The sequence below is a fragment of the Rutilus rutilus genome (assembly GCF_951802725.1).
Source record: "Rutilus rutilus genome assembly, chromosome: 16".
Taxonomy (NCBI): domain Eukaryota; kingdom Metazoa; phylum Chordata; class Actinopteri; order Cypriniformes; family Leuciscidae; genus Rutilus; species Rutilus rutilus.
In genome coordinates this window covers 29121710-29138247 of record NC_140224.1, presented here as the reverse complement: position 1 = coordinate 29138247, position 16538 = coordinate 29121710, and the positions used below count along the sequence as shown (strand labels likewise).

At 38.8% G+C, this 16538-nt stretch overlaps 1 protein-coding gene across 2 annotated transcripts; it reads left to right on the top strand.

Annotated features, from left to right (window-relative positions):
- The first annotated feature begins 464 nt into the window (after positions 1 to 464).
- On the top strand, positions 465 to 16135 carry fscn2b (fascin actin-bundling protein 2b, retinal). 2 transcript variants are annotated; one of them, XR_014630114.1, is made up of 7 exons: positions 465 to 2278; positions 10128 to 10284; positions 10504 to 10625; positions 10727 to 10894; positions 12911 to 13050; positions 13436 to 13589; positions 15113 to 15247. XR_014630114.1 is itself a non-coding variant. In XM_084434139.1 (5 exons), exons 1-5 carry the CDS (start codon positions 1459 to 1461, stop codon positions 15316 to 15318), a joined length of 1473 nt encoding a protein of 490 aa, XP_084290265.1. In that variant the 5' UTR covers positions 465 to 1458; the 3' UTR covers positions 15319 to 16135. The 2 variants fall into 2 exon arrangements, 1 of the variants encoding a protein (XP_084290265.1); XM_084434139.1 differs by lacking the exons at positions 12911 to 13050; positions 13436 to 13589 and having other exon boundaries at positions 15113 to 16135.
- The last annotated feature ends 403 nt before the right edge of the window (positions 16136 to 16538 follow it).

Genomic DNA, 16538 nt, shown 5'->3' with positions numbered 1-16538 from the left:
ATTAGATTGGTCTAATAAAAGAGTTGGATCATTGAAAGGCAGATTAGGGGCCTGTGGTGGAGACTGTTTTTCGAACAAACATGCTTGGGATTTGAAATGGATCGACAATATGTGTAGCATTACGCAAACATGAGGCAATACAGCCAGTGAAATGCTAAGCAAACCACTTATGTGACTGGAAAAGAGCTGGAGAGATGTTTTCAGTCACAGTGAATTGGTCTTCAATGGCTGCATGTCAGGAATATTTGAATAAGCATCTGTTTGTTACCTCCACCTACACTCACACACCCATATGCACATTGGTGTAATAAAGATGACCAACCGAGCTCGGAATCAGAGAAGTCATGTAACTGTATCCTGAGTGTGCACTGGAAAGCCGATCCCCCTCTCAGGCCACTACCACTGGTGCTGGGGGAGGGCTCTGGTTACCCAGCTTTGTGTCAAAGCGCCATCAGCAAAGAGTTAGAGACTGGGGAGGAGGACAAAGGCAGGAGCACTATAGAACGGGTGGATTACTGGGCCTCCATAAAGGGTCTCTAGTGTAAGAATACGTCCAATATAGCAAAAGAGGAGAAAGGACGTATAAAAAGAAACATAAGAGGATACGACAACAGGTGAAAGGGAGGTAGAAAAGGTGTCGAAGTACACCCGAAAAGCTGCACTGTACTTCATGTGCCATTTGTTGACAAGCTGGCCTTACATATTAGTGGGCACCTTGCACACTAACATGCTTCCATTTCTCAAGGTCTCGGAGGAGAATGATGTGTCTTTTTAATGGATGCACATGTCTTAAGGATGTGACTGAAGTAAAAATACTTAGAAGAGGACAAGGAGGAGACAAACCAATCAGATGTCAGACTGAAGGACTGAAGGACTGAGATGACTAAGGCATCGAGAAGAAGTAAAACCGTGTGACTCGGTCTTGAGCAGCATCTCTTTAAGAGATCAGTAGTCCCACAATCTCAAAGGCAGCCAATGAAGAGGACAAGAGATGCAGGTGAATTGAGAAGGAAAGGGAATGAGAAAGAAAGCGGGTGAAAGAGGTGCAGAGGAAAAGGAACCGTTGGGATCAGGGTGACGTCAGCAGCTCTCTGGATTGAGGTGTTGAGTCCTCCTGATTATAATCTGATCTGATTAGGAAACACAGGGAAAAAATCTCCAGAGCCTCTGCAAGCTCTCCGGGGAGCAAGACGTTGTTTTTACCGAGCGGAGAGGCCAGGACCAGGGACAAAACTAGAAGAGGAACTTAGGCCTAATAAAGAAAGTTAAGGCCTGTATCTGAAGAGAGTAGGCTACACTAAGGAGTCTATAGTGAAGTGGACTTCACTTTACTCTTCCCCAATAAGAAGCAAATTAATCAGGACACATAGGAGAGCTAACTTTGTAAGTCTACAGGCTGATCAGCTTCTTCTCTGGACTTTCAACACTCTCTGGCTTCCATTTGGGTTGTAAGCCAGGATGCCCTCCAATGGCAGTAAAGCCCTCAAGCTACAATTCGGGCTTATTAATCATGAGAATCGCTATTTAACAGCGGAGGCCTTCGGCTTCAAGATGAATGCTTCAGCTCCAAGTCTCAAGAAGAAGCAGATCTGGACTCTAGAGCATGATGAGCAGGATGGTCAGGTGGTTTACTTGCGCAGTCACCTGGGTCGCTACCTGGCTTCCGACAAAGATGGCAAGGTGAGCTGCGAGGCTGAGACCAAAGAGAGCGACTGCCGCTTTCTGATTGTGGCACAGTCAGACGGCCGCTGGGCCCTGCAGTCCGAGCCATATCTGCGCTTCTTTGGAGGCTCGGAGGACTACCTGTCCTGCTTCGCTCAGACCATTGGCGAGGCAGAACTATGGGCCATGCACTTGGCCCTGCACCCACAGGCAAATCTGCTCAGTGTGGCCCGCAAACGCTATGCCCACCTAGCGTCTCCAGAGGGAGAGATTGCTGTGGACAGCAACATCCCCTGGGGTGTGGATGCTCTTCTAACTCTTGTGTACATGGACGGCAAATATTGTCTAAAGACCAGTGACAGCCGTTTCCTGAGCAACGACGGAAAACTGTCCTCTGAAAATGGCCGTGGGACAGGCTACACCTTGGAACTGAAATCAGGCAAATTGGCCTTCAAGGACTGTGAGGGGAAGTACTTGACCCCCATGGGGCCCACTGGAACTCTGCGCTCTGGACGCTGCTCCAAACCTGGCAAAGACGAGTTGTTTGATCTCGAGGAAAGCCATCCGCAAGTGGTGTTTCAGGCCGCCAACAACAGATTTGTCTCCATCCGACAAGGTAAGTGGTGCTGGTTGAATTTCTATTGACATTTCCCTACAGGAGGACCACATGCTATGAAAACAATCTTTAAAATATTGTAAAAGTTAATTAAATAACAGTTTACCGTAAAATATTTTATACTGTGAAACACTAAGATATTTTGTCTCAGTGTCTGTAAAATGAAAATCAGTGGGGTCTAATGTTATATTGGACCAAACTGGCTTTTGTGGTATGGACAAAAACAGAATATTCAAAATATCATGTTTTTATGTTCTGCAGAAGAAAGCAAGTCATACAGATTTGGAATGGCTTGAAGAGTAATAAAATGATGGCAGATTAAATTTTTTTGGGGTGAATTATTCCTTTAAGGAGATTCAAGGGAACTATCAATATACTGTAAGGTTTGTCCCTCTCCCTTAGCACTCCTGTGGCGACTTGTGTAACAGATGTGAGTCCTCATTACAACTATTAAGTACTTTTAATACCTCTTGGGTAACCAGATATAGAAAGCTAGAGTATGGAGTGCAGGCATGTAAATGTCAATTGTAGATTCAGTGAAAAATTTAATTTTCAGATTGAATAATATGCTAAACAACTTGATTTTAGCATTCTGAGCATAACTTGCACTGTTGTGCTATCAGTCTTGCTCGCCATTAGTGTTTTATATGCAAGCATACCAATGCATGAAAATAAATTGCATGCAAAATTGCAGCTGGATGGCAAACTATGCACACATAGTCAAATCTATGGAAACTAGCCTGGAGAGCAGGTGAACACTGAGTCACACCCATGAGCGTGACCTCACAGAAATAATATATGGCAGCTGTCTTTTCAGCTGAGTTGGCCAATATTAATCTGCCAGACATAGCCGATTTTTATTCTCTGGCCATGTGCTCTGCTAACAAACACACTGCATAATTGTAGTTTCCTGTCTTGACTGAGCAACTAAGTTCTGTAATGTAAATCTTGCATGCTGGAACATTATCCATTATCTCCAGTGCAGAGCTCTTGGTAAGCATTTTGAGCCACCTGCAATAGATAAATTACTGGAGAAACTGAATGGCTTTGAATATCCACCATAGTAAGCTAGGTCAGTAACATATCCTGTCCCCTCCAGTACACTCATCCATCTCTCTCTCTCTCTCTCTTTTGGTCTTACACTCTTTCTCATTCTCACAGATACACACAGACATACGCATATTTTTCACAGAGTGATATACTTTTAGCCAGTGCTTTTATATAACAAAATAGGACCAAGATGCTCTGATATAAGCACATGCACGCATGCACACACTAGTGGCGAGGTGTGATAAATAATTGAGTGGACAGGGGCATTTCAATGATGGTGGAGTCTGCTTTCAGAAACACAAGCCTTCCGCCGCATTTCTTTATCTGTGGACCATGCAATGTGCTGGTCTACAATGGGGACACACAAATCAGAGAGTCCTTCAGGAGCAGTTGGGTTCTGCCCGACAGGGGGAAAAAACCAATGGGGGGAAAGGGACAATGGAGTGTGAAAGTATACAGCAGAAAGGAGAACAAGACAGGCAGGAGGAAGAAATATCAGGCACAAAATCCCAATGAATAGACACATAATGCATTATGGGTGTGGACAGGTGAACGGTATTGCTTTTTTGTCATTGTAAAAAGATCATAAATCAAAGACTTTAGCAGCAGTTCCCTGGGGAGGACATGATGTTGTATTGTCAGTTTAGTTTACCCATGGGATAGAGTTATTTAATGCCAGCCATCCGAAAAGTTTGTGGTAGCAAAGCATGTGCACCAGGAGCCAATTGAGAGCACAAAGAAAATGATTTACTTTTAGTAGCTAAAGAGGTTACAAGGCAGCTATTATACAGATCCTAAATTGTGAGGTCTGAAATGTTAGCATCTGAAGCCATAGCTAAAATCTCTGGATTGTAATCAAAATTAAGAGGTGAGATGTTTTGAGTCACACATTATAACTCTTATTGAGTCCTACAGTGCGTTTCCCTTGCTTCAAATGGTTCAGTGTCGATTCAACATTAAGAAACATGAAGTATCAACATATTGGCAAAAAAACCCCATTTCATTATGGGTGAAAAAAGACAAGGAAAATGACACAGGCCAGATGGAACATTTGTTCTTAATGAACAAGAAGCATCTCTCCCCATCTATTGCACATTCATTCTGTGCAAAAAGCAATTAGGTAAAGTGATTCTGCTAATGGATGAAGCAGTTCATTTCTTTTAGAGAGTCTCTACATGATGAAGGGAACCAGAGATGACTTCAGACAGGACTGCCAATCAGCTCTGCAGGTCTGACGTTCATTAAGCCCCAGGCCTCTCGCCCTGGGACACAACACAAACTCACAGATGATCTTTTAATCAATAATGAGTAGTGACACTGCACAGTTTTTCCAGAAATATCACTATTATTAGCCAAGATATGATGTTTATCACTTTAGTTTGGTTGTGGTGTACTTTTATGCAGTAGCTCCATGCATGTTGTGTGGCTTTCATTCTTGAGTCGGAAAGATGGCATCCACTCAGGCGGGTGGATCTGTTACCATGTTCTTCATCACCTCCACAGTGTTCCCTGGAGCATTCTAATCCGGTCCGGAAGGTGAAAAGAAGATGAGCACAAAGAGATATTGAGAAAGAAAGAAAGAAACTAACAAAATGAAAGACAGTGGATTGTGGCATCACTTTACCATTAAAAATTCATCTCAGAGTGACTGTCTTGGTACATTTGGAGATCACTGCTTTAATGTGGGCCAAATATTTCTAAGTAGACATCTTCACTTGTGTAAGGGTCCAAAAGTCTGGGACCGCTAGTGAAAATGCTTCTTTTTTGTCATAAATGTCACGACAAATTATAATATCAACATGACTAAAAGTTGAATCTTTTTTTTTAGTTTGTCCACTTTCTGCTTTAGTGACAGCAGCACTAGAGCTTTTTTATTATATTTATATTTCTTTTAAAATCTTTCCAGATTGTCAATGTAGCCACAGACTTTTGAACACCATTATATACTTCATGCATGTTAAACCAAAACACGCACCTTTTGTAGTGTTCTCCCATGCATCTTTTGTGTTCTCCGATAGGTATTTGACCTGGTACGCATGCAGCGATCTACTTGCCCCAGTTTTGAGAAGGTCCTCTCGCTGTCTCTGGGTACTGTTACATTCCACAGAAATGGATTGGTAAATTGAGAGGGAGCATTCTGTGATGGGAGTGAGGTCATTCGCAGGAGTTCAGGATTGAGCTCAGTAATCACAATGCCGTGGATGAGGAATGATCAACAGAGGAGATAGAGTGTCCTGCCCCAGCTGGCCTCTCTTCTTCTATCTTTGGTGCAAAACTAAAGCAGAGTCAGACGTGAAATTGGAAAATAAAGTGTAACGGGCCACAGAAATGAAAACCGCTGCAGCGGAGTGAGGTTTGATCTGAGAAAAAGAAACATCTGAAGCTGTTTCTTTTTCGTTATCCCTGATTTTGTCTTGATGAGACTTTGTTTTGGCGACTTTGGCTGGTAGTTGTGCTTTGGTTCCAACCAAAACAATACGTTAACACTGTGTGTTCTCATTATTAGCCATTAGGAATTGGATTATAGAATCCAATTCCAAAGGACGACCATATAGTGTCTATTGATAAGCCATTATGATTTGTAAAAATCATATGATTTGTATAAAATCAAAATCATTTTCTCACACGGTCCATGCTGTGTGAGAAAAAGTGACAGGCGGAGAGAGAAACACAAGCACACATGGATAGCCTAAATCATATTGCAAAAAAAGAAAAGAAAAAAAAGCATTCCACGGTGGAGTGATCGATGGCCACAGATTCTGCTGATAGGCCTGGTTTCTTTCCCAGCGTGTCTAAGGAGCCCTGCAGAGTCCCGTCGAAACAATGGTATTACTTCAGCCTCCCGACTGGTTTTCCTCGGAACTGGAGGATTGTACATACGCTACTCAAAAAAAAAAAGCTGCTTACTGGGCCCTACTGTGCAGCTTTGTGTATCTTTGCATGCTGTGAATTAGGAGAGGTTGCAGCATGAGAAAGGGAGGGGCAGGAAGGATGGCAGGGTGGAGGGAGAAGGGGGTACGGTGCAGGATCTGGCCTGTTAAAGGATTAAGAAAATGATCAAGGGATATTTTCGGATACATCCACTTTGAGCCTTAGCCACTACAATCCTTTTAACGCATGTTGCACGATGCCGTCTGTTTTGGTTGAGATCATGTAATTCAATCATTTAGTTGCACTACTACACAAAAGTTTGGACACACTTGACTGAAATTATGTTTGTTGGTTTCATCAAAAGCCTTTGAAGACCTCATACATTAGGTTGAGAAATACCATCTTTTTATTTATTTATACTTAATTTCTATATTTTTAAAAATGTTTATTATTATTTTAAATTAGTTCTATACACATTTAATTAATTTATATGTATTTTTCAGTTTTTTTAAATAATTTTTTAAACGGTGTAATAAGTATATTAGAATGATTTCTGTAGGATCATGTGACACTGAAGACTGGAGTAATGATGCTGAAAATTCAAATAGAAATTGTAATAATATTTCACAAAATTACAGTTTTTACTGTATTGTGATCAAATAAATGCAGGTTCGGAGCAGAAAAGACTTATTTTAAAAACATTTAAGTAGTGTGTGTGTGTGTGTGTGTGTGTGTGTGTCAAGGTGTCTTCATTAATACCCAAGGGTAAATTTGTTTGTAGATAGACAGACAGACAGACAAATGGATTTTCTCCATTTCAGTGCCAGAAATAGCATTTGAAAACTCAAACTTATTAACCAACCATACTTTTGCCACTTACAAGTAAACAAGTACTCTCATGTACTGCATGACTTGGTCATGTGTTCTGTTTTCAAGATGTTTCTTGAACAAAGCTACAGTATGCGTTACGTTTTAGTCTAATGAATGCCATGAAACAATCCCAAGACTAATTGGCATAGAAACCCAGCAGGGTGCAGCGAAGCCTCTGGCCCTGCCAAGGTCGTGGTTTCTATGCCACGGTTTTATCAGTGCAAGGAGAAAGATATAATCACAAGTGGTTTTGCCCTTCTGCACTGAATGATAATTCAGATGCACAGTCAGAAATAAGATGTTTGTTGTTTGCCAATAACAAAATACATGCATGAATATACTTTAGGTACATAGAGCAAAATACACAAGGTTTTTTATAGAAACACACAGAGTCTACATGTGTTACTCAACCCAATAGCTTTTGATTAATGGCTTGGATATGAAAAATGTTTCAGACCTCAGCCAGTGGTCTTGTTGTGTAAATGTTAATGTTACAAATAATACAGTGATTTGGAATGGATCTGTCATTGTGACTAATAGAGTAAACCTCCTCATTTCAAAACAACAGTAATCTTGTATTGATATAAAGGATGTTTATAGACAGCGGAGTGACATGTTTGGGCTCCATTAACTATAGATGTGAGTCTTAAATAAACATGGTCCGTTGTAGACATTGCGCCAGAACAGGACTCAGAATCAGGTTGATGCCTGTCGTGCGTGGCAGTGAAGTTAATCATGCTGGTGCTTTGTCTCACTTCAGGATTCCAAACTGGGGGAAAGTTCAGGACAAACACATGCTATCTCGGTTAAGCTGATACATTTGAAATGGACTTAGAAAAGCGTGCGGTATAATGTTCTAATATTCAAAGTCTGAATACTTCTATTTAGGTAAAATTCAGCAGTTTTAAGTAAACTTAAAGTTTATTATTTTTAATATATGACTATAAAAAAAAAATATATATATACTGTATGTATATATATATATATCTAACCTTTCATTGAAGTAAAAGAATTGAAAGTGGGGGGTAAATCACATTATGAAATAAATGCTTTTCTGCAAATAAAGCTGGCCATAATTATTGGCTCCCTGTTATTAAATACTTTTTGGAATCTCCTTTAGCTCTGAGTCTTCTCCTATAATGCCTGATGAGTTTGGAGAATAACTGACAAGAGATCAGAGACCATTCCTCCATACAGAATCTCTCCAGATCCTTCAGATTCACAAGTTCATGTTGGTGCTTCTTCTGTTCAGTTCACCCCACTCATTTTCTATAGGGTTCAGTTTAGGGGACTGGGACGGTCATGGCAGAAGCTTCATTTTGTGCTCAGTTACCCATTTTTGTGTTGATTTTGATGTTTGTTTTGGACCGTTGTCCTGATGGAAGATCCAACCACGGCCCATTATAAGATTTCTAGAAAAGGCTGTCAGGTTTTGATTTTTTATCTGTTGATATTTGCTAGAATCCATAATACCATCTATATGAACTAGATGTCCAGGACCTCCAGCAAAAAAATAGGCCCACAACATATAAGATCCAACAGTATATTTAACCGTAGGCATGGGGTACTTGTTATCCCTGTTTGCACCAAAGCAAATCCCTTTTTTTGTTTCATCTGACCATAGAATCCGGTCCCTTTTGAAGATCCAGTCGTGTCTGACAACTGAATATGCTGGAGTTTATTTTTGGAGGAGCGAGGAGGATTTTTCTTGAAACCCTATCAAACAACATGTGGTGATGTAAGGGTTATTTGATCATTTTTTTTAGGCTTTCTGACCCCCAAGACTCAAGTAATCTCTGCAATTCTCCATCTGTGATCTTTGGAGAGTCTTTGGCCACTCAAACTTTCCTCCTCACCGTGCATTAAGACAATAGAGACACACGTCCTCTTCCTGGCAGATTCGTAACATCATCTGGAACTTCTTAATTATTGCCCTGATGGTCAAAATGGGGGTTTTCAATTCTTTAGATATTTTCTTACAGCCACTTTCTATTTTGTGAAGCTCAGCAATCTTTTGATGCACATCAGAACTATATTCTTTGGTTTTACTCATTGTGATGGATGATTAAGGGAATTTGGCCTTTGTGTTTCCTCATATTTAAACTCCTGTGAAACAAGACGTCATAGCTGGACAATTTCATGTTCCTAGTCACCCTGGTGTGCTAAATAAAGGTAAATATTAATGGGAATATACTTCAGAGATATTTTACTCGTAAAAATTTCTAGGGCTGCCAATAATTGTGGCCAACGTGTTTTGGAGAAAAACATTTATTTCATAATGTGATTAACAACTTTCAATTCTTTTACTTCAATGAAAAGGTTCGATATTTTTTTCCGATTTTATATATATATATATATATATATATATTATATATTATATTATATTATATATATATTTTTTTTTTATATATTTTTTTTTTTAAATAGTCATATAATGTTCCTGATAAGGATGGGCTTCATAATCTAATGCTGTTCTGTTGAACTTCATCATTTCATCATAATAAGAAATGTTTCTTGAGCACCAAGTCAGAATATTAGAATGATTTCTGATGGATCATGTGACACATGATCATGTGACTGGAGAAATTATGCTGAAAATTCAGCTTTGCCATCACAGGAACTCTATTACATTTTAAGATATAAAAAAAAAAAAAAAAAAAACATTTTTTAATTGTAATAATATTTGACAATGCTACTGTTTTTTTCTGTATTTTTATCAAAATGCAGCCTTGTTGAACATACTGCCTTCAAAAACAATTTGAAAAATCCTACCGAACCTCAAACTTTTGAACAGGAATGTATGTGCATGTAAAAAATATAAATTGACCTTAAGGAGCTTTTTCAGATTTACAACCTTAATGAACTTCTAGTAAAAGTGGATCTAAATCATTTAATTGAGACAAGTATTGACTTCTAACATGTCAAATAAGTAAGGCTGCTAATATGTTTGAGGCACAATTTCAAACTTTATTCTAAACATTTTCTGAATAAGCAAAAATGTGCAGTTCTCCCATTTTAAATTAAAAACAAGTTGTTTTTGTCTCATGTGCTTCAACAGGAGTGAGTGTCTCAGCCAATCAGGACGATGAGACGGACATGGAGACGTTTCAAATGGAAATTGATAAAGACACAAGAAAGTGCAAATTCAGAACTAACGAAGGGAATTACTGGACGCTTGTCGCTCATGGAGGCATCCAGTCAACAGCTACTGAAGCGTAAGATTTAGCTTTACTTTCAGACTTTCTTCTATTAATTCTCTTTCACTTATGAGCTATGCAAAAATTATATTATGTAACTATTGGTAAATGCATCCAAAACACAGTAACAGTGAAGCCATCTCATTTTCTCCTGTTTTCTGTGGGTGTACATGTTATTGAACATTATGACATTATACATTATGAACACTAATATGTACAATCTCCCACTGTGTGCAGCGGTGCCAACACCATGTTTGACATAGTGTGGCTCGGTCGACGGGTGGCACTGCGAGCCAGCAATGGAAAATACGTATGCACTAAGAAAAACGGCCAGCTTTCTGCAGTCAGTGACTCTGTGGGTGAGTTCATACATGATGCTACCCACAAAAAAAAATTATATATATATAATTCAAATAAAAAGTTATTTGAAATACGTATACCACCCTGTTTTTTCTTCCAGGTGAGGATGAGCAGTTGATTCTGAAGCTGATCAATAGGCCTATTCTGATCCTGAGGGGAGAGAATGGTTATGTATGCCACCACAAGAACTCTAATACACTGGACGCCAATCGTTCAGTGTATGACATATTTACACTGCAGTTCAATGATGGCGCATACCAGATTAAAGGTGAGTTTTACTTCAGCCACATTTTCAATTGTTTGTATTCTGTATTTCCTGTAATAGATCCAAAAGCAGCTTTCTGGAAAGCAAATAACAGCTTTTATTTCCTGGAAATTGATTTAAGGGCAAAAAGAGCTTCCGGCAATGACTTCTGTAAATTGTAATCAGCATTTTTAATTAACCAGCTGGAATTGATTTTCAAGGGAACTTTAAAAAAGCATACAGTATTTTCTTAAAACCATAAAACTAGAATACAATATTGTGAAATATACCAAATCTAAGACAAAAAAGAGGAATGCACCATTCACCATTCAACATTTAACCTGTTAACTGTCAGTGTCCTGGTGACGGGACATTGTGTTACCATAGAGTGCTGCAGGGATGATGTATTTTTGTAGGCCAAGTTGCATCACACTGGTTCCCTCAACAAAAACCCAATAGGATTTTTCCATTGGCTTTTGGATTATAGCAAAAAATAAGGTCTGAGACTAACAAAAGCTCATTATTGGTACATGTTTTGTTCGTCATGATAATCTTCACAAATAAACACAACTTTAATGAATTTTTAAGCTTTTCGGCAGGTTTTTGTTTATAACCAAACTACACCATGGCCACATCATCACATGACTTAATTTTCCCTGAAAGTTCGAGTTATAATAGTTTGCAAGAGCACGATTCATGACTATAAACACAGCAAGGCTGTGAAGGTGGAGTAGTGAGTAGAGGAGTTTACCTGTTCGGCTTGATGACGTTTAATGTCCCGACAACCTCTGTAGTCCCATTTAGCCACTTGTTAGCAACCAGCTTTCAGGACAAGTAAAAGCTTTTTAAAAACATCACAAGGGGGTATTACTGATTTATATTGTAAAATAAAGTGAAAATATCTTGAGCTTGTGTTCAACATGGACCTTATTTCAAACATTTAAAGCTGCAGCCCGTAAAAAAAAATAGCCTAAAACATAACTTTTTTAGCTTAGCGGTTAGCTTTTAATAATTATTAAAATTCCAGTGGTATTGGTGGATTTCCACGGGAAATTCGAGCATGTCTTTGCGTTATTACGTCACATCTACAGAGTTTCCTTTGTTGTGCCTTTCTCGTATATCGCTATTATGGTAAATATGAATTATTTTGTGCTAGCTATGAGAGGGAGCAATTCACCTCTACTCCAAGAAAATCAAACCCGCCTCCTCCGTTGTCAAGTATCGGATCTGAATCAGATCGGTAAAGTGAAAATGTTCCTGTCGTAAGATGTTTATATTATGTTATATTATAACACGTTTATGCATGACAGGGATTCCGTTCATACACCGTTTATTTCATAGCACTATGATTGTTATTTGTTGGTACAAAATAACTGCTCTTATGATTCGCACGGTTTGACATGATATGATAAGCGATCGTTAGATTTAATCAGCGCGATTTACTGCAATGCTTTTTTCCCCTTAGTTGGTCAGAACAAAAGTGGATGTTACTTACTTGTTCAGACGTCATTTTCCGTTGAAAATTCTAATATTGGTCATACTTCCAAAAAGTATATTCTGAGATTCTGAATGCCCGTATCCACACCGGCGCGTTGATTGACAGCCGCACACATCCGCAACATTGGATTCATCCGCGCTGTTTCATGCCGATGTACAACCCACGTAAAGTTGATAAGTCCGCAAATAACTGCAATTGCAGATTTCGAACAGAGATGGCGACAAAGAGGAAAAGCTACGGACTGCAGCCTTAATCAAACAAGCTGTTCAAAGAACAGGACGACCAGAAGTTCTAAAATGCTAACTCATTTCTGGGTTTTGGCCTATAAAATACATCACCCCTAAAAACGTTTAGCAGGCTCCTCCCCCTAGTGGGCAGTCTCATGTTTCAAATTCTACAAACTCATCTTCAAATCTTTTTCTAATCACATATCTTTGGTAAGGTCTGAGACTTAAGGTTCTATACTTGGCCACTGTTTTGTGATAGAAGTGACATTGTGACAGAAAAGTATTAAAGGCACAGTATGTAATTTTCGCCGCTAGAGGTCGCATATTCAAAACAATAACAAAGGCGTAGCTTGACGAAGCTGTGAAAGAGCGTGGAACGATGGGAGTTGTCGTCTTCACCTTCACTGCCGATGGAAATCAATCCGACGGGAATCACAATCATGTTCATGGATGAGGTAATGAAATAAAGTTTTATAATCGTTACGTTTGATCACATGATTTGTCGAATTAAATGGTGGGGAAACGCAGCGCAGCTTAACGTGTTCAAAACAATCAAGTACATTTGAACACACCCACAGCATTTGCAAAAAGGCTGACTTACTATTTAACACATAATGTTTAATTACACTGCCCTAGACTTGTTCACCAGACTTGTTAAACTATGTTAAACCTGAGCTCTCTCCATCTTGGAAATGCAAGACCGATATTGATCCTCGCTTTATTTCTCCTCTTGTCCACAATTCTTATTGGGTCATTTGACATGACAACTGTGCGAAACAACAACAGAGTGTCGTGCTAGATGCTAAAACTACTACCGTACTTCCCCATTTTTTCCATGAGACTGAACAAGAGTTTTGAGAAAAACTGTGTTGAGACTGTGTTGAGATGGTTTCTACGGCAGTAAAAACGGAAACCGAGGATAAAGCGGACATGACGCCGTTGACACAAATTTAAACATTTGTTGGAAATTGGATAATGGATCATTTTGGATAATGTAAGTACAAAAGTGCACAAAATATATAAAACTGTTCTAGTGGTTTTGGGATAGTTTAATGCAAAAATCTTACATATTGTGCCTTTAAAGGGTTAGTTCACCCAAAAATGAAAATTCTGTCAGTAATTACTCACCCTCATGTTGTTCCAACCATGTAAGTCTTTCGTTCATCTTCGGATCACAAATTAAGATATTTTTGATGAAATCTGACAGCTGTCTCACTCCTCCATAGGCTTTCAGAGGGACCGAAACTCGCCGGCCCAGAATAGTTATTAAAAACATCGTTAAAATAGTCCAAGTGACTACAGTGGCTATACATTAAGTTTATCATGCGACGGCAATACTTTTTGTATATTTTGTAGACAATACTGGCTGCTCACTCCTTGGGCGTATTACCGCCATCTACTGTACAAGATGACGTCCCGACACTGCCGGAAGTGCAAAACAGTCTGTTTATAAGCAGAGGAAGACGCGCGCTGTATTTAAGCTATTGAATTCGACACTTATTGTGATTTAGGTCTCGATGATGTCGGGACGTCATCTTGTACAGTAGATGGCGGTAATACTCCCAAGGAGTGAGCAGCCAGTAACAAGTAAGTTAGTAGTAGTAGAAGAAGAACGCCGTAATCTCAGTTCTCACGCATGCGTCCTGGCGCCCCCGTGAACTCTCGTCAGAGGCCCACATTGAAGAACACTAATAGTTGGATAAAGTCGTTATTTTTTTATACTTTCTGCACAAAAAGTATTGTCGTCGCATGATAAACTTAATGTATAGCCACTGTAGTCACTTGGACTATTTTAACTATGTTTTTAATAACTATTCTGGGCCGGCGAGTTTCGGTCCCTCTGAAAGCCTATGGAGGAGTGAGACAGCTGTCAGATTTCATCAAAATTATCTTAATTTGTGATCCGAAGATGAACGAAAGACTTACATGGTTGGAACAACATGAGGGTGAGTAATTACTGACAGAATTTTCATTTTTGGGTGAACTAACCCTTTAATTTGACAGGAGAAAACATTTAAAAAATCAATGGAATGTGGGTGAGAGAGTAGTGACAAAATCTCACAGGAACCTACATTTTTGTGATATCAACTTCAGATTTGGGACTCAACTTGGTTTGATTTTCTTGCAATTAGAATCAAAGTTATTTTGTAAAATATGTATTTTGTATCATATCAGTTTTTTTTTAGTTCAGTACATTTGCTTTGCAGTAAACTGAAGCTTCTATGTCTTTTTACATACTTTTATTTCTGCAATAATCTACTGAGTGTATTTTTTAACCTTAGCTCTTTATTCCAGAGCGTTCATGAAATACAGTTCACGAAGTTCAGATGCATTTGTGCATTTTCACGTCTATGCTCAAAATGGAGGGTGACAGTTAACAGGTTTTAAATTTGTAAATAATATTTCAATATAATTTGTAACACTTTTGCATTTTTTGTCATGTGCTTATGAACACAGAATTAACCAGGGTTCAAGTCATTTATTAAATAAAGCTGACCAGTTATTGTTTTCCTACAGGTGCTGGTGGAAAATTCTGGTATGTGTCCAACAGTGGTTTGGTGTGCTCTGATGGAGACACACCTGAAGATTTCTGCTTTGAGTTCTTAGAGCATGGACGGATAGCTATGAGGAACAAAAACGGCAAATACCTGCGAGGAGACCAAGGAGGCAATCTGAAAGGAGACGGAGAGAATGCAGACAGCTCTTCCCTCTGGGAATACTGACACCATGTGGACATTTAAGGAACTGTCATTCACCTGTGTTAAACTCTTGGATTTACAGATGTGAGAAGATAAATTGGTACAGTTTAATGGCCGGACATCTGTTTCCCATCAATCAGCATTTAATGTAGAGTCAGTATTCAGTATTACGCTTGTATTCATTACCGTTTCTGATTTATAGTCCTATACAAAATGAGCCTTTAGAAAAATACAAACATGACAAAAACCTTTATCATTATCATTATCAGCTCACTATTGCACTGTTATGAAAACTGTGTGAGGTAATAATCATGCATAAGTCTTGCATAGCATGCTATTATTTTGGCAAATCACTTCTAACATATCTGATCGTTTGCGAATTGACACATGGAAATTCATTATTGGTGTTTTTCTTTATTACTATTTTTTAAACCCTTTATCTTCTTGTTTTTCATGCTATTATTTGTTACCATGTCAATGTCTCTCAGCTCCAGTGAAGCTTATTTTATTCTCTGGGCTTACAGACTGCTGTGTTTGTATTATATGGACATACAAATCATAGAAATAGGCTTGGCAAATGAACTCTTCTTCTTGTTTCTTTAAGCTTACATGGCAACTGACAGGAAAGCCAAGCGACCATGGATAGAACAGAATACACAGTGATTACTTCATCTCACCAAAAAGAAATGTATCAGGATTAAATTCATTTTATTCCCTATTGTGATTTATTTGCTTTTTCTTGCTTAAGACCATCTGGAAAGGTTTTACAAATTAAAATCCTGTCTCTTGACTCTGAAGGAATGAATCAGTTTAGTCAAATAAATGCATTGTTTCTGCTGTGAATTTACGTAATTGGCTGCCGAGGCATCAGAATTGAGTCTCAAGCAGGCAAGCAGTGTTCTGCTGCCGCTGTGCCTCTCCACAGTATTGCTACCGACAGAGAGAACACTGTATTGTTAAGAGCCCTGTTTTGAAAAATGAACTGCTGGAAGCTGCAGCCGATAAGATAAAAAATTTAAACCCAATAATTCTCAACTGGAGGTACACTAATGTTTCAGAACATGAGCTTTACAGAGAAATAACATTTTGCATTAAATTATGAAAAAGTTAGGCTATTGGGTGGGCATGTGAATGTTAAGGGAATATTTCATTTGATCATTTTGCAAACATTATGGGAACATTAAATGTTCTGAAACAAGTAGTAACATTTTAAAAAACATTAGACAAATGTACAAATTTGTAGT

Bases quoted from the DNA above. Each gene is read 5' to 3' on its own strand.
- fscn2b (XM_084434139.1), top strand. From the start codon at position 1,459: ATGCCCTCCAATGGCAGTAAAGCCCTCAAGCTACAATTCGGGCTTATT. The intron at 10,285-10,503 runs GTAAGATTTAGC...CACTGTGTGCAG, and splicing joins CAGTCAACAGCTACTGAAGC to CGGTGCCAACACCATGTTTG. The intron at 10,626-10,726 runs GTGAGTTCATAC...TTTTTCTTCCAG, and splicing joins TGCAGTCAGTGACTCTGTGG to GTGAGGATGAGCAGTTGATT.